The sequence below is a fragment of the Microcebus murinus genome, chromosome 11 (genome assembly GCF_040939455.1).
Source record: "Microcebus murinus isolate Inina chromosome 11, M.murinus_Inina_mat1.0, whole genome shotgun sequence".
In the NCBI taxonomy this organism is placed as follows: domain Eukaryota; kingdom Metazoa; phylum Chordata; class Mammalia; order Primates; family Cheirogaleidae; genus Microcebus; species Microcebus murinus.
The window spans coordinates 46,503,678-46,522,126 of record NC_134114.1 but is presented as its reverse complement, the minus strand read 5'-3'; the positions used below and the strand labels follow the sequence as shown (position 1 = coordinate 46,522,126).

Sequence of the window (18,449 nt, the reverse complement as noted above, 5' to 3'; positions counted from 1 at the left end):
ATGCATCTTAGCTCATTTTGTTTCTGACCCTTTTAAAGGATAATTCCCCTAATGTGGAATTATTGGGGCATGCAGAAAAAATAAATTGCCAAAATATTTTTCAGAAGGGTGGAATCAATATATACCCCTATTGACTTTGTAAGAGAATGTTCATTTCCATACTTCCTTTTTGTCCTGGGGAACTTTAATTCTTTATACTCTTTGCCTTCCTGGTATGTATAGATGAGTTTACAATATTAATTTGCATTTTTGATTACTAGTATATTCTAATACTTTCATATTTATTATTAGTGGATTATTTTAGTTTATGGTACATTGTCAGTTTGTGGCCTAGCCTCAATTTTCTGTTGGAAAGTTTGAGTCTTCTTTTTTTTTTTTTTTTTTTTTTTTTTTTGTTTTTTTTTTTTTTTTGAGACAGAGTCTCGCTTTCTTGCCTAGGCTAGAGTGAGTGCCTGCCGTGGCGTCAGCCTAGCTCACAGCAACCTCAAACTCCTGGGCTCAAGCAATCCTACTGCCTCAGCCTCCTGAGTTGCTGGGACTACAGGCACGAGCCACCATGCCCGGCTAATTTTTTATATATATATATTAGTTGGCCAATTGATTTCTTTCTATTTTTATAGTAGAGACGGGGTCTCGCTCAGGCTGGTTTTGAACTCCTGACCTTGAGCAATCCGCCCGCCTCGGCCTCCCAGAGTGCTAGGATTACAGGCGTGAGCCACCGCGCCCGGCCTGAGTCTTCTTGAGTCATAAAATGGCATTTATTCATTATTCACTCATTCGATAAATATGCTTTCAGTATTTGCTTTGTGTCTAGCACTGTGCTAGGTGTTGTAGATACAACAGTAAGCACAATAGTCATGGTTGCTGCCTTCTTGTACTTCCAGTTTAGTGAGGATAAACAGACAATTAAACAAGCAATAATGAAAAAATTCAACAGGGAAAGAATGCAATGGAAACACTTAGCTGGGAAGGGGGTTGTAGATCATGGAAACTTCCTCAAAGTAGTGGTGTTTAAGTTCTTGCTATATATTTGAGACCTATAATCTTTCTAGCATATATTACAAATATTGTTTTCTCTTAATTTGGTTTGTAATTTTTTACTGTATAGGAGTTTTACATTTTTAGTTAGTCAAATCCATCCATCTTTTCTTTCTGGTTTCTTCCTTTGGTGTCACTGTTAGAAAGGCTTTTTAACATTTTTACACTAAAATTACATAAATATTCATCCATATTGCCTGCTAGTTCTTTTGTATGTTTGTTTATATGCTTTAGCATTGAAATCTTTACTTCATCTAGAATTTATTTTGAGGAAAATTGTGAGGTTTAGATCTAATCATTCTCCCCCAAAATGTCTAACCAGCTATCCCAATAAACTTTGCTTAATAATCCAACTTTTCTCATAGATTTGAAATGTCATTTTTATAGTGTACTCAATTCTTTTATGTTCTTGGGTCTATTATGGACTGTGTAGTTAATTTTAATGATTTATTCTGAGGCCAATAGTATCATTGCTTTTTTTCATCCTACCCATTGTTACCTGAAATTGACCATTTTGCATTTGGTGACATTCTAGAACACAAAGAAATGGTAGGCATTGCTTGGGTATGTGTGTGTGGGATAGGAAGTTAGGCTGGATGATCAATATTGAGCTTTTCAGAGCCTGAAATTCCAGATGGGATCATTGTTAACCTGGCCCATTCGTTTACTTTCTAAAATAAATTAGATGCTTTTATACTTTCGGTGTCTTCCTGCCCCCTTACTCTGAAGCTCAGCTTTCAGCAGGTGGCAGTATTGCCAAACACTGAGTATCCCGTCTGTTTTTACAGGAGCACAGAGAAACAAAATGGTCTGGCATGATTTAAGAATTTCCCCCAGGAGCTTTAATTTGTCAGAGGAGGCATCAAGGCTGTGCTACTTCTAAAGTTTTCTTTGTACCCCTGAATAATGGCACGACCAGAAGTTTGCAGTGAGTCTGTTCCTAGATGTACGCAAAACATTAGTGGACAGATTTCTTTTTAAAGTGACACCTTGGCCTTGTGGATATTTCTTCACCTATCTTATCCAAAAGCACCTTTGGACCCAGCCCCTGACTGATTTAAAGCCCAGAAATGCAGTTTTAAACTATGTGATTGTAATGGAATTCAGGTGAGTTTTATTTCTATTTAGTGGTATTTTTCAGCTTTGCCACAAAGAACATGTATTTTCTTTGTAATCTCCAAAAAAATCAACACAGGATATTAGAAATATGGTGATAAAATGGGAGAGTATGTGCCACAAAGTTTACATACTTTCTGTTTCAAGCATGTGGGGACATGTGGACTCACTAACTTGATTTATTGAATCCATTTGGTTGCCCACGTGAGTAACGAATGGGTTCAATATTCTTTTCGTACACCTAGCGATCAGCTTGGTGTTATTGCTAATCTGGAAGCGAATTACCAGCAGGAAGCCAAGATAGTAGAACGTCATGTCATGGAACCACACCTGAGAAAGTCCTTTGGTAAGTGAGAGGAGAGTGGGGCAACTCGTGAACAATGCATTGGCATATCTAATGGGAGATGGTGAATAACCTACCGCAATCTTGAGCCAGTGGAGGTCACCAGGACTGTAAAGCACTAAATTTAATTTTAAGACATGCTACTGAAAGAAGATCTATAAATCTTGGAGTATGTCCACGGGAACTACAAAACTGATCGAAGGCTGGAAAACAGGCACTATGAATAAAAGATAAGGTGGCTGAATATATTACCTTAGATATGGAAAGTCTGGCTAGGTAATTAGACAAATTCCCATCTCCATGAATAGCCACTACAGCCTTCCCAGACATGGAGGTGAGACTTGAATTTATTAACAGTCTTCAGTTGTACAAAGGACAATTGCACATAAGGTAAGTGTTACTTTCACACTGAGACTAAGGCGAGAGTGAGCACAATTAACCAAGCAGAAGTGATTTAGGTCAGGCATCAGAAGAACATGCTGAACACCAAGGTTGGGCGTATTAGTTAATAATTTTGCATGGATTAGTAGAAACTAGATTGAAGCTAGAGTTGAAGTGTGGGAAAAGGCAGACATGGAAGCTGAGAGCTGCCAAACTGGGCTACTTCATAATTTCTAAAACAATGAACCTTAAATCTCCTTAGGGGTTGAAAATGAACTGGACTCAGGAAAGGATATCAAGCTTTAATCAAACTTGATTTTTGAAAACCATATTCCCACAATTGTTTTACAAGTATTTGATTTAGCAAATTATGATTTTTTTCTCATATCATTTTTCAAGGGTTCTTCTTTTTGTGAAGCCAGGCATACCTATAACCATGCACTAATGAATGGTTCATTGGAACACAAGTCTGGACTCCGATAATAAGGCCAACAACCAGCTGGCATAATCTAAATAGAGACCTGCATAGCTTTTGAGATCTCTTCCAACCCTTTCATTCTTTCACTTTCAGTCAAAAGGGCTAGAAGACAATTCCAAGTATAATTTCCACAGCATCAGATATCAGGTTGAACTATATGAAACTGCCATTTTGTAGGTCAAAACAGTCAAATAATCAGCAATTTCATGTAATTCAACCTAAAACAATAATTATTCCAATAGTTCATCTGTACCTCTCTTGATCTTCACTGAAGCTAAAGGCTTTAACAGGTTTAGTTTTTAGGCCAAATTATTGGTATATATAGAAATGTCTGTGCCCATAAATATTGAGAAAGTGCAGGGTTGGAACAAAGGATGTGTCTTAGATAAACCACTCATAGGCATCTAGCTCATCCTTCTGTTGTACTAGGCACTAGTGCCTCCTGTCTTACTCAAAGATTTTTCAGACTATGGAAAACAAGAAAAAAAGTGCAAAGACTTGATCTCTCAACCCATGGGAAATTCTGTCTGGGAAATGGGCCAAAGGAAGAACAGGGGAAAATATAACAAAATTTATACCATGTTACAAGTTTAGTGAAGGAAGATCACAACAAAGCTGTGAGCAGAAAAACAAAGCATGTGGTTTCCTCTTTTCTAAAATACAGTATTGCTTAATGTGTCCTGCTTTCAAGATTCTAAGCATAAGACAAGACACTAAGTACACATTGGAAAAGTCATATCTGCATAGTCATCTAAAATGAGACAAGCTTAGCTTAACTAAAAAAATTTTATTAACAATGTAAAATGTTAAATATTTTTACGATCTGAGCTAATTCCAGCATGCCCTATAAGATTTAACACTATGCTGATGTGCAGACACCATGCTTCAGATTTCAATTAGAACAAAATGTGATAATATTCAATTTTACATTTGAGGGTAATTGTATATGTTACTACACCATTTCCTAACTGGATTACTTCATTCTCCAAGAAGCTGAAAAAGACACCATTGGATCAAAAGGAAATTAGTTGCCCATATGCATTATACGAAGGTGTTAGGATTATTATATATTTACAAAATTTAAGTACTTTTCATAGGTGGTGTTTGTTGCATTATAAATTAAGATATTTTTATGGCAAAGCGCTTAGATTCTGACAGAATGGAAGACTAAATGTAAATGAATGCAGAGAAAGCAATAGGTAAGGTGGTATATGTTTGCTTATAATATTATTTCTAATGATATTGATAGATTGGATTTTTGAACAAAGTTTTGTAATTTTAAATAGATTTCTATGCTTAAAGACTTCTTTCATATATGATAAATTGTTAACATGAGATCAGTAAGAGCTATAGATATACTATTATACATGAAATAATTTTTCTCTGTATAATACATTTAAAAAAACCTTTAAATAATTTAAAAATCATAATTCTTGCATCTGTCACGGCCTGGTTTGGAGCAGACATGCGCAATGTCAGCTTTAAAAATTCTTTTTAAAAACAGCCTGCTTTTTTAATCTTTTTTTTTTTTTCCCTTGATGGCAGCTGCTTTCAAGTGTAAAATCATTTAAAAGGTCAGGGGGAAGCAGGTAAAATAAGGAAGCATAGAAAACATAGTCAAAAACCAATAAATGTGTGGTTCAGCTGTCTGGAGGTCCTCAGGTTTTGTGATTTTTTTTTTTTTTCTGGTGTTCCCAGTGGGTTTCCAGGAGGAGCCGCCTAGCTTGAGACGAGACAACATAGCCCAAAGAACCTTCTCTTCCGTCTTCTAACCAGGGGGTAGGGAGTTAGATTCAGAAGGCTGCTGTCATCTGTGGTGGGACAGAATGTATAGATGAGCGAGGTACAGACAAAACCTGCTTTTTACTAAGTAGCTTTAAAAAATCCACTGTTGTTTGAATCAAGGTTTTTCAACCTCAGCACTGATGACATTTTGGAACAAATAATTCTTTGTTGTTGGGGGCTGTCCTGAGCGTTGCAGGATGTTTAGCAATATTCCTCTACTCAGTAGATGCCTCTACTCACCAGATGCCAGTTCTATGCCCCCAGCAGTTGTGACAACCAAAATTGTCCCCAGATATGGCCAAATATTCCCTGGTACCAAATAGCCCAAAGCTAAGGACCACTTCTTAGAATTAAATTGAAACTGCTAGAGGCAATCTTTCATTTGGAAGAAGACAATAGTGTTTATTAGAATGAGCCCATGCTTTGGAGTAAGGTTGGCTTCTTTTCTAAACTTGCTTCTACTTTAGTTTACTAGTTTCGTTACTTTGAACATGTAACTTATGCTCGCTAGGCTTCAGTTTCTCTGTCAGTAAAACAGGGTTTAATAATACTTACCTTAGGTGAGGATTAAATGATCTAAGAAAAATATTTAGCTTGGGTGGGTAGCTTAGTGCCTAGCATAGAGGAAGCACGCAGTTAATATAGCTATTATTGACTATTTTCCTTTACATAGGACCATTATCTTGGCTCCATGCACCTACTTCCCAACTTAAGAAGAAGTTTCAATGATTTCCTGTTGTCTTTTCCCAGCACTTTCTATAGATATCTGTATATAAGAGCATTCAGAGATGATTGCCAACTATTAAATTCATAATTTGTGGGTTGAAATTTTTAGCATGATGACAAGTAGAGGAAGAAATAAACTAGTAAAGAAAATCTAGTTTAATGAGTCGGATTTTTAAAGAAAAAAGCCAGAGGAGATGGTGGGTAGAAATACCCTGTTGAAGGAGAACTGGCCAGTGTGGTCCCAGAGGTGAAGGACAACAAGGGAATAACCTAGAAATTGCCAACTGGGGCAGTGCTGGGACATGGCCAGACTGGAGCCAGGGGTGACAAAATGGCTGGTTGGCACTGGCAACTGTTATGTACCTAACCTCTTGCAGGACTAGTCACACTCCCCTTAAAGGGGATGGAAACTTGCGAAGGGCACAGAATCTGAAGTCAGATGGAGAGATTGATATAGTGTAGAATGTGCCCCACCTTGATAGAACTGGTTTGTAGATGAGGGTTTGCTTTTCTTGATTACTGAAGCTGAATGCTCAGGAAACTATCAAGAACAATAATAAATCCTGGCTCTCTGGTCCTCTTACATAAAGTGTCATCCAAGTGCCTGGGCTTTTCCTCCCCTTACCAAAGGCTCTAATGTGTCATACTTATTTGTAAATTAGTATCACCCACCAAGGTTGACAGTGTTCCTTGGAACATTTGCATGTTGTTATATATTTACATAGAACGAGAGTAGCAAGTCCAAGCCAGAGAAGAAAACAGGTGTCCCAGCTGGGCACATGAAATGAATCAAACACAGCCTACTCTCCCAGTCTCCATAGATTAAAATCTTCCCTTAACGCTCAAATTCTGTTAACATGGAGAAAAACAGGCCTATTATTGTCCCTTTCACAGTGAAAAAATAATTTACTATAATCTGATGTTAGCATTTTGGGAGTAAAAAATAGAACATTATTCTTTTATAGTTAAGACACTGAAAGCAATATCAGATGCTAAACATTAGCCTCTTTTTTCAGGATAGTCTCTCAAAGATGAATCATATTTGGAAAAGCAAGAAATGATAACCTACTTTCACACCATTTTTAGGAATATTACTTCTTTAACCATGAAATGATCAATGAGCTTAGCCCAACTGGATATGGCAAAGATATAGCAGAGTCTGTAGGTTAAAGAATTTTACCTTTCAGTATCTCTCTGAATACTGACTATACTTACTGAAACTCAGGTTCATCTGGAATTCAATGCTTCCCTGAAACAGTCACCAAAACTATGAAGATATTTATGGGGAAGAAAGATTTTCATAGTTCTATTTCTTTAAGACCTGGAAGATCTATTTCCTAAATTCCTATATTTCCTTCCCTTTCCCCAAACACTTAACAGATTTGGGAAGGGACCTAACTTTTCTTTATATATTATAAAATGCAATTCTGATGTGTATTATCCCTACTACCTGATGAAGTGTCTACCACAATGTTTTATTTGTAAAGGAAAATGTGTATATGCATGCTATAGTCATATGTTTAGTACTGCTCTTGTTTTTGTATATATTAAAAGCAAACAGGTATTATACACAGATATTATGAAGTTTGTATCAAGACTGACCCTTATATCTGTGCATTCATTACAGTGAATCAAAAAATCTTTCAATAGCACAGCGTTTTATGCTTGAAATTCTCATTGCTCAGTCTTCTTTGCATATATGTATGTATACACATATAAATACATAGCATATATACACATGCACACATACATATACAATATACATGTATGTGTGTACCATACACACACACACACACACACACACATATATATTGCTCACAAGTGAATAGAAGTGTTAAGATTGATGAGAAAGTGCTCAGACATTAAGCGAAGGGCAGGCTCCCTATTAAGGCCAACTGCTGGTTTGGGGCATCTTTTTTGCACATTTGTGACACCTTTGCCTAGTCCAGAGCTTGTGTGACTATCACGTTGGGCTGAGGTGACACAAAAGCTTGAAAATTCTTGGCAGAAATTCAGAACAGCTTTCTACACCACAGGAAGTAGACACCTACAGTAAGTGCTGAAATTCTCCAAGTGTAAGTATGCCTGGCATGGCTTGAAGTGAATTTAACTCCGTGGAGAGAGAGCTTTCCACATTGATGGGAATCCTGCTTCTGAAGGATTCCAATCAATGCTTAATTGCAAGAATGTGAGCAAAATGGAAGGTTTTTCCCACTCATTCTAAATTTTCTGAGATAATCCACTTGAACTTATTGGGAAATATTTGATTTTTATTTCAAATGTTTCAATGTGGCTAATTCTTTTATAGTATCTTTTCTCCAAAATGCACAATCTCAGTAAACTATAAGCAAGGAGAGATTTAAATGTGGAAATGAAAAGTGGGAAAGGAAAGGAGAGGAAGGAAAGTATAGGAGAAAGTGAAAGAAAAGAGAGTAGGAAATTTAGCCACTAAGAAGTTCAAACCTCAGTCATTCAGTGTTTAATTCTTAGATGCTACTAAAGCTAGGGCTGCTGGAATCCCTTAAGACACAATGATACCACTTCCCTATTGCTCAGATTTCTTTTGCTAATAAAAGATTTCTTATATAGATGACATATTGAGAAAAGAGGCACATGAAAATTTTCAAATAGTAAACTGAGTTTAGAGCTGTGGTCTGAGATACAGTCAAGAGAAGTGCTTATAATGGGACTGTAATTGCAAATTTGTATTGTTCGAGAAATTTGTATTGTTCTTCGAAAAAAAGAGAGAAAGAGAGCGAGTAATTCACCTAACCCAGTGGTTCTCGAACATTAGCTGCACCAGCATCATCTGAGGGCTTGTTACAGCACAGATTGCTGGCCCCACCTCCAGAGTTTCTGAATCAGTAGGTCTGGGGTGGGGTCAGATAATCAGCATTTCAATCATTCTGTTCCTCTACTGCCCCTCCTCTGATCTCCCTGACTTAGTGACTGACACCATTCTTGACTCCATTTTCTAAGTCTGAACCTGGGTTTCAGATGCACCACATCTGATTGTTCATATCCCTCCCTCCAATCCCCTGGCTTTAGGTGAGACCTTCAGCATTTCTCACCTGGATTACTGCATTTGCTTCCTAACTGGATCCTTCCAGTGGCTCCTGGATGCTCAAACCTCTTTAGATGGCTTATAGGGGCATTAATGATGTAGCCCACCTACCTGTCTTGTCTCTCCCTTAAGCTTCTTGTCTAACAACTTTCCCAACTACTGAAGTGCTTGTAGTTTATCAAAATGCTCTGCTCTTTCATGTCCCCATATGCCTTTAAATGTCAAAAGTCTTATAACTAGACTGTCTTTTTACCATCTTTTTCTTTGGCTAACTCCTACTCATTCCCAAAAATTTCAGCACAGATACTTTTTAAAAAGCAGTCCTTAATAATCCCCCATTTCAACTCAAGTCTAGGCTAGGTGAGAATCCAATATGTCCTTGCAGTAATCTGTATCTGTTATAGCATTATTATATTTTAAGAACTAATTCCTGTGTCTTTCCAATAACGTGTGTGTGCGTGTGTGTGTGTGTGTGTGTGCATGCGTATTAGCATGTGTGATAGTATTTTTCATAATTCACAGGCCCTACCCTGAAGGCTCCACCACAATCTCTGCCAGGGAAAGCATGTATCATTTGGAAAAGCTTCCCAGGTGATTCTCACCCAATTTTGCCCTGCTGAGAAAGGACAGCCTAAAGAGGGGAGAGATATCCCCAGCACCTAGCACAGAGATTGGCACATCATGGGTGACCATTACATGTTGGATGATGATGGGGACAATGAATACTAGGGTGAGAAGTCTGCTCTTCCTTCAGTAGATAATGAGTAGACATTTCACATTTGTGAGTAGAGGCTCAACATAATAGAGTAATGAGTTAAGAAATTAGATTGGAGGAGAGAGAAGGAATACATATATGTCACAATGAATCCTGGACAAAAGGTTGCAGAGATTACAAAGGATATGAGGCCATGAGTAAAACTGCAGAATAACCGTCAGACACCAACCCGGAAGCACAAATTCTTTATGAGGCCCTTGGGAAAGAACCTAAAAGGTCATCTCTAGGCCACAGGGTGCATAACTGCTCAGTGTTCTTCAGCCAGATATCTGAGAACTCTTCTGCCTGACTCCCCTGCCAGGTTGGTTCTGGACATGGGGGTCCAGATTGGAGGAGCAGGGGGGTGCGTCTGGGAGAACTGTTTGTAGGTTCAATTTAGCCTGGAGCAGTATTGTCCACAGGGGGGACAAAGTGCATTCTAGCAGAGATTCAATTCCTAACTTACTTCCAGACTGATTCTAATGCATGTGCTCAACAACCGAATTCTATGCAAAAGTGAATGCATTAAATACCAACACATCCCACAGAGTTCATTAAGTCAGAATTTTGGAAAAGGTGAAGCTATCTTTCAGGCTTAACTAATTTCTGTTGATTTGTTTTGTTTGACAACAGCATGCGTTCAGAAGAGGCTTGTCCTTCACTTTCCAGTCTCCTTTTAGTCTTTGTCAGTCACCTTGCGGGCTCTCCACAGGTGGTTCCATTTGTAATCCATTTGACACAGCAAGACCATCATAATTAATGAAGCTCCTTACAGCTCTGCCAGTGACCCAGAATGTAGGACAGGAGGGGCACTGACACAGTGGAGGGAACAGCAGGCTGAGAGCCAGGAGACCTGGCCATTGTCCGGAGCCAGCTGTGGAACTCAGTGGCACACGGGTGGCCTCCTCTTTTGTGCCAGTCTCTTTGCCTCCACTCTCAAACTGGAAGGGTGGGAAAGGAAGGACCCTGTCTAAAATGAAGGCATAATCAATAACCATTAAACATTCTGCCCATGGCCATCTTCCCTTCTTCTCTACTTGAAATTGATTTAAAGTGAACTGTTTTGAGTCAAATTTTCATTGCAGTGGGAAGTGGGGGAGATATGATTAAATCTTTAAACGCTGAAATAAACCCGGAATAGTTTCCGAGTTGAGGACTAAGATGGAGCCTGGGGAACAGGACGACCTGAGCTGGCAGGATTTTCACATGAGGGGTTGAGGTAGGAAGAATGGAGACCAGGAGTGGTATCTTTTCCTTTTTCTCTCTGTTTCAAACATCCATGTAAATGGAATAAAAAGAGAAAGCAAATAAGAAGCCAGAAAGAAAACAGATGGCTTTCTATAATGGTTTTCATCCAGCTAGAGTCATGATTGACAATAAGGGCCTACAGAAAAGAACCAGAATAATTTTTTCCACATTTTACCCCACATCATGTCCTGTACATTTAAACCTAAACCTGTAGAGTAAACAAATTGCCTGCAAAGAATTCCAGGAATGACTTAGGGAAGCCTCTGTGGTCTGTCTGGGCATGTGCAGCCAGAGAGAAGAACCTGGATGATTCGTTCATTAAAACGGTGCCATATGCATTCGTCGAATCATGTTTCCTGAGTGACTCGAGAGACCAGCTTTCCTCAGGTGCTCTCTGAACTCTCCAGACCAGACTCACACCCCACTCCGGTCAGCTCACAGCGACAGCAGGCTGTGAGTGTGTACGAAAACACGTAGGGAACAGATACATCGTCCGTCACATGCTAAGGGTTCCCATTTCTCCCTCCAGTGAAGAAATCCCAATTTCCCACAATCCTTCACCTCAGCTTTTCAATTATTAAAATCCTACTGCACTACTTCCTTCTGAATATGTCCTTCACCTCCTTCCTAGCTTTGTCCTTTCTATTCTTCAGATGGATCCAGGGTTCAAGTCCTGAGTATCATTTATTTGGATGAATATGCCCTTTTCACTCATATTTTCAGTCACAGTACCGACCTTTTATACTTATATTTTTAAAATGTAATTACAATTCTGTTCTTTTTATAAAATCAACACAAGGTTATATAAAATATCTATATTGTACTTCTTATGATTATAAAAATGACCAAAGTAAATAAAATTTGTCTATTAACACACAATGGAAAAACTGCATGAATTATCACTAATTGTGAAGGGAATGTTTAGGATAGTTTGATTTAAAATATAGGTCACATAGCATCCATGAAGTTCAGACTGGGGCAGCTGAATGCGAGGCAGTGTGAGAGGCTCACGTGCTACTGATGAGGGACAATTGCCAAACCTAAGAAGACACTGAGGACAGCCTCAGTCATGAGCTCCCTCCCAATCTAAAGGCCCAGGGGCCAGTGCTCTGAACTGTAGGCTCAGGATCAACCTCACCTAGACGCTACACATAGTCTGCTCTAGAGTGAGTGGGGCAGGACTGTTCTATTTGATGTTGATTTGGGGTCCTCCTGAGCAAACTTGAGTGGACCAGTAAATAATAATAGGAACAATAATAAAGCATTTGTCAGGTGTTTGCTTTCTGTAGGTTGCTAGTAGGCATATGATGCATTGTTTCATTTAATCCTCACAACGACCCTTTGAAGTAGGTGATATTATTATCCCCTTTTCAGGGATGAGGAAATTGAAATTTCTAGAAGTTGAACAAATTATTCCAGCCAATAGGTGGCAGAGCCCGCATTTGAACCTAATGCTAGCCTTCATCCAAAGCCCTTGGTCTTAGACGCCGTGCTTATTTCTAGCAACAATCTTCCATGTTATAGTCACAGCAGTCTCTCATCACTACAGCATGTTGTCTATGTTCTTAAAATGCTGCAAAGCACTTCACCCATGGCTCAAGCCAGTTGGCCTTGGGGATCAGGACCTTCAGGGGGTTTTGAGATACCTGAAGCACCACAGTCCCTGCCTCTGACTCCTGACCTGTGTGGCTCAGGCCATGCTACCCCTCAGCCTCGCCTGGTGTTCTCACTTCCACCTCTCCACCTTCTGCCGAGCTGCTCCTGGAGCCAAGAGGCACTCCAGCTCCGCTGCCAAGTTCTCCTCCTCCTCCTCCTCGCTCTGAGGCAAGCAGCACCCTTCGCTCCTGCCTAGACTTTGCTCAGTGGGAACAAGAGGAGTTTCTTTCTTGCCTCCAAAAACCCCTTTCCCTACCTCCACGTAGCCCTCTCTCAACCTGAAACTTCACCTATGGCTGCTCCAGCCATGCATGCTTAATGTCAATGCTGATTATTTCAGTCCTTTGTGTGTATTGTCAGTCCCTGGTGCTGTAAATGAGGGTGCAGATTTGACAAACATTGATTGCTTGTGCCAGGTGTTATGCTACTATGTGCCAGGCTCTAGATACTGGGGACAATAGTTAATAAAGGCATACAGAAGTCCATCCCTCATTCTAGTGAATACCCCCCTTCCATTTCTGCGTTAGGGTGTACACGCCTGTAGGACCACTCTGTAGATGGACTGCCTCAGTTCACATCCCAGTCTGTCTACTTACAGACTGTGTGACCTGGGCCAAGTTAGTTACCCTCTCTGTGCCTCAGTTTCCTGTAAATTGTGAAACACTAGTAGCATTTCTCTCAAAGTCATGAGAAATAAATAAGTTAATACGGTTAATATAAAGTAGTTAGGATGGTGGCATACTGTAAGTTTTCAATATATGTTCATTACTACAATTTTTTTTAAGTTAATTAAACACCTAGAACACAGGGATCTTCCTTTGCAAGTGTTCTTAAATCTCCTCCACTAGGCTGTACATGTCCAGTGTTCAGTCCCTCTGTGTTTGCCATGCCTGGTACCTCGCTTTCAGTGTGTGACACGGCCAATCAAAGACAAGTCTGCGTGGACGTCAAAGTGTACCTTGGCCTCCTTCAGAGCAAAACCGGGTTCACCCGAGAGATTGCAGCTTCACGTATGCTCAATGCCTTCTATTGTTTGTGTAAAACACTTACTTTAATTTTTCAAGAAACAAGTCCCAAGGTTATCCCATTAAAAACATCCTCTGCCTCAAAGAGAAAATGACAAGACTCACCTTGATTTTTCAATGGTAAAGGCATAGTTTCCCTGAGTTTGCTTAAAAGGTTTTTCATTTCTCGCATGTCTCTGTAAAATTGATAAAAAAGAAAGAAGAATCAGCTGTAAATTTTCAAAATGAAATCTCAAGACAGTCTGTTCTATGAGACAACTGAAGGATGAGAGTCTGTGCCTAATTGTCCTAGCTCTTGTTTCCAGTAGGCAAATATTGAATTTGTTTTGCCTTTACAAGAAGAAAATGTGAGATGGGTTGGCCCTGAGAAATACTCTGCTGAATGTTTCCACCAGGCGTCTTTCCTGCTGAGCCCTCATCCTGCCTCCTGTCGGGCCTGGCTGAGATCAGAAGAGCCTTTGGTAATGAGGACAGTACGGCAGGTTTACAAGGAGAGGCCAAAGACACACAACTGGAACACCGGGCTCCCCCGGGCAAAGCTGAGGTTGGGAGGGGGTGCTGCAGAGGCTTCCTGGTCCGGTGGCTGCGGTGGCTGTGCAGATTCACTCACTGTTGTGTGCTTGGTTTCAAAAGTCTCTCCCATGGCTGGGCGCCGTGGCTCACGCCTGTAATCCTACCACTCTGGGAGGTCGAGGCGGGTGGATCATTTGAGCTCAGGAGATCGAGACCAGCCTGAGCAAGAGCGAGGCCCCATCTCTACTAAAAATAGAAAGAAATTAATTGGCCAACTAAAAATATATAGAAAAAATTAGCCGGGCATGGTGGCACATGCCTATAGTGCCAGCTATTTGGGAGGCTGAGGCAGGAGGATTGCTTGAGCCCAGGAGTTTGAGGTTGCTGTGAGCGAGGCTGACACCACGGCACTCTAGCCCAGGCCAAAAGTGAGACTCTGTCTCAAAAAAACAAACAAACAAACAACAACAAAAAAACCTCTCCTTTTCATGATTGGAAGTCAGCATAACGCAGGTGTTAAGCATTCGCAAGAGCCAACACTAACTACATTGACTTGGAATAGTGGGAGAGGAACAAATGGGAGGGGGACAGCTGGGTCTCCCTCTAACCACTGGCCTGTCCTTCTGAGCTTCCTGGCTGCCCAGTGCGCAGAATGCAAGGCCACCCCCCACATGCAATGTCCTCCCTCATCTCAGAGAATGAAGGATCATAAACCCCCAGAAATGCAGAGCAGGAAGCCAGCTCAGGAGGCGTCCCGTCTAGGGTAGGGGAAGAGCTGGCTTTTTCAAACCCTCTGGACAGTGGTTCCCACACACATCGGGCGGTTGTGCACTGGAAACTGTGCTCTGGAAACCCCAGGACTAGTGCTAGATGTCATTTAAAACAGCAACAAAAGATAATTTGGTGCAAAAAACCCAGATACATCTTTTAGTTAACCTAGATTAGCAGGCACCATGGGTTTAAGAAAGTTTTGGGGAGAAGCTCATCCTAAAGTTGAAGACATTCTATCTACTAATGTATTTTCCTTCTGGCATTTGAGAAAAGAGAGTCACCATTTACTGTTAGGGATGAAACCCCTCAGTGCATTTCACAAACCACCACTGTTCTGTTGAGCACTGTTTGAGGAGTATTGTCTTAGGGTAGTCCAGAAACCCATGGGGCTTCCTGCTCAAGTACTGATGCTGTGGGTACTGCATACTTATAAGGTGAGAGGGGGGAGCGGAAGAAAGGAGGCAGCCCCCCCCCCCCCATCTAGAAGTGCAAGGGTGCAGTCTGTTTTCCCATAAGAGCTCAAGGGCAGGGGGGATGGGCGGGGAAGGGCTAGGAAAGCAACATGTGGGATTGAGGCAAGGTTTCCCTTGGTAAAGCACCAGTTTCCAACCTCAGCTGCTGCCCAGGAGAATCAGGTTATGCCCAGGTCCTACCCCAAGAGAGCCCGATTCTGGTGGCTTATGGTGTGGTCCAGGCATCCATGCTTTTAAGCCCTCCTGGTGACTTAACTATGCAACTATGCAAGAGATGGTTTGACACCCATCTCTTAGGGCAGAGAGCCAGGGAGAACTGAGGCAGCTACATCCAGGACCAGTCTACTGTGCCTACTGCCCTCATGTTTCCAATCTCCTTTGACCAGAATCTGGGCTTTCAGGTTGAACTGAACCATGCCGACACTGTGGGCCGTACTGTCCTGTTCTTACTGCCCTTGATAGCTTGCTTTCTTACAAGCTTACAAGGTTTGGATAGAGCTTCTGTGCAAGGTGTCTGAAAAGGAAAATGACTTTGCCGATGGTTTATGCCCTGATCATGGCATTTCAGCAGATAATTTTTTTTTCCCCGGGAGCAAAGAATTTTCTATTTTATAAATTAAGATAAATCACTTCCTCATCATTTGTCTTTAGTTCTAACAAACTGTGCCAAACAGCTTTATTGTTTGAATTGTTGGATATCTAAGCCTATACAAAATCCAAGTTTTATTAATAGCACATAATTACCACATGCTCCGATTTTCTATAAACACAGAAATTTGGTAATTAGCTTTAGAATTATATTACAATCTGAAAGTAGAACTACAATGGCTATAAATGCCATTGTGTGTTACATTTCTAAAAATAAAAAAATAAAATGTTCATTATCTTGTCAATGACTCAACCTCACACACACAGAACAGCCAGTGGAGTTGCCCGGTAGTCATTCGGCCACTTTGTACAAACTCTGGGGACATTAGTAGCAAATGGCATGGATAAGTGTGAAGGCCAGTAAACAAGGGCCCCATGTTTCTGCCTCACAGAATGGCATCTCAATGGGACACGGCATTTATTATGATATTATTATTCCCTTTTCCCAAATAAAATAGAATCACTGTAGAATCTCCTTTTCCCATGAAATGAACTCCCTCTCTAGAAGGGAGCTACTGAAGTTGTTAAGACAATGCATTCACTTGCCTTGACCACTAAGGGGCCATCAGCTACATTCTGGAGAGAGTGAGAAGGGGACTCTGTGAAAAGCCCTGTGTGAACTGGACAGAATGCTTGGCCCCCAAACGCCAGCTAAGCAGGCCCTTCCTTACACCTGAAATCCACTTACACCTTTCCTCACATTCCTTACACCTGAATTGACCGGAGGCATCTGTGTGATTTTGGATTCTTCTCCCTTTAAACAAACGGAAATTTTGGGAACCAGCCCAGTGGGTGAACTCTGACAATATGTAAATCCAACTTTCCCCCACTCTTCTCATTTTCCATGGAGACTTGATGTGTTGGAGTGGGCTAAGCAGAGGCCTGGGAGCCAGCGCCTACCGTTGGTGCTGCTACTGTTCCCCCTTTCTCATCTCAGTTTTCTTATCTGCAAATAAAGCAGTCTCTGAGGTTCCTGCCAGCACTCTGCTTCTCTGGCAGACCAAAGGGAGCTCTGTTTCTGAAACTGAAATAGGAAACCTCGACTCTCCGACTCTCTGTGGCCCCAAAGAGCATTAACTGGAGGAGGATCAGCAGTCTATTCAGGGTAACTTCCCACTTACCTTTCAGTGTTCTCGATGTCTGTGGAAACCTGCCAGGAATGTTGCTGACTATCTATGGGGGATGATGAGGAGTCCTCCAGGGCAGGTGTTTCAGCACTCTCCTCAATTTTGCAATCCAAATTCTTGGTTCCCCCGCCAGGTTCCTTTCCTGAGGGAGAGGGGATGTTGGTAAAGAGAAGGGGAACAAAAAATCATAAATGCACATTTTATACCCAGGATGTCACTTGCAGGGTTGGCTATGCTTTGAGTCAAATGCTCCATTAACCCTAATAGCTCTCTGAGCAATAAAATAATTATATATATAATATACTATGTATAGGTATACATTGTGTGTTTGTGTGTAGCATGTTTTCACAACCCTCTGGGAAGTGATAGCTTGAGGCCAGTGCAACCTAAAGATCAAAATGAAATTAAAGGCCTTTGTCTTTGATGGAGGATTGATGCTTTGTAACCCATTCTTAGTGAGTTAGATGAAGTTAGCTTGGGGGTGGGGGGGTGGGGATTTAGCCTGTGAAACCCTGCTGTTGTTTGGTCCTTAGATGCAAAGGCAGGTAAAAGGGCCAGGAGCAGGTGACACCCAGCAGGAAGAATGGGAGCTCCTGCTGTTCTCTCTGATTCTAGACCCTGGCTGTCTCAGCCTGCAGCAGACATTGTACAGCTGCCTTCTAATTCCTTGGCTCTGCGACCTCCTTTAGTGCATCCTTTTGTGAAGAGAGCATGACGTTAAGATCCAGCCTTACTTTGCTGAGACCATAAAGTGCCATCGACTCAAGTGCAGTGTGAAGGCCTAGTACTGGGCAGCCCTCCACAGCGATGCACTGCCAACCCTCTGAGACTTGTATTTACTACCACTGATTTCAAGCGAATAAATCAGTATGTTCTGAAAGAAATCTCCACGTTGGTTCAGGCATAAATTTCAATGAAATGCAATGGGAGGTTATGGTCCATGACCTGTGTAAACTCTGTTAATGTCTTTTATTCTGTGTTGAAAATCTGTGCACCCATACGGAGGTCTCCTACTACTGTGGGAATGGCTAACAAGGCCTGAGAACTGTGATTTTTGGCTTTGTTATTTGTTCATTCACTCTCTCACTCATTCACTCACTTACAAATAGTTCTTGAGTATCAGCTAAGTACCAAGCACTGGGCTTGATGCTAGAGACAGAGGTGAAGGAAAGATGCAATCTCGGTCTCATGGAGCTTAAAGTGCTGGAGATAGACAATAAAAAAAAATTACACAAATAATTACAAAGCTATGGCATAGCATTATGCAGTCTGGAAAAAAAGGATAGCTACATTGCATCTTTTA

General features: G+C 41.0%; 1 protein-coding gene across 3 annotated transcripts in view; it reads right to left on the bottom strand.

Moving 5' to 3' along the window:
- Nucleotides 1-363: 363 nt before the first annotated feature.
- RGS7BP (regulator of G protein signaling 7 binding protein) overlaps nucleotides 364-18,449 on the bottom strand; it is a 102,837-nt gene continuing 84,751 nt past the window's right edge. For 2 of the 3 annotated variants that reach the window (XM_012784067.3, XM_076008051.1), the window contains exons 4-6: nucleotides 17,141-17,288; nucleotides 13,720-13,790; nucleotides 364-5,167 (exon numbers count right to left, since the gene is read on the bottom strand). In XM_012784067.3, the coding sequence (XP_012639521.1) occupies nucleotides 5,076-5,167; nucleotides 13,720-13,790; nucleotides 17,141-17,288 (311 nt within the window). In that variant the 3' untranslated portion in view covers nucleotides 364-5,075. Of the gene's footprint in view, nucleotides 5,168-13,715; nucleotides 13,791-17,140; nucleotides 17,289-18,449 lie in introns of those variants that run through there. The other variant, XM_012784068.3, reaches the window with a different exon arrangement.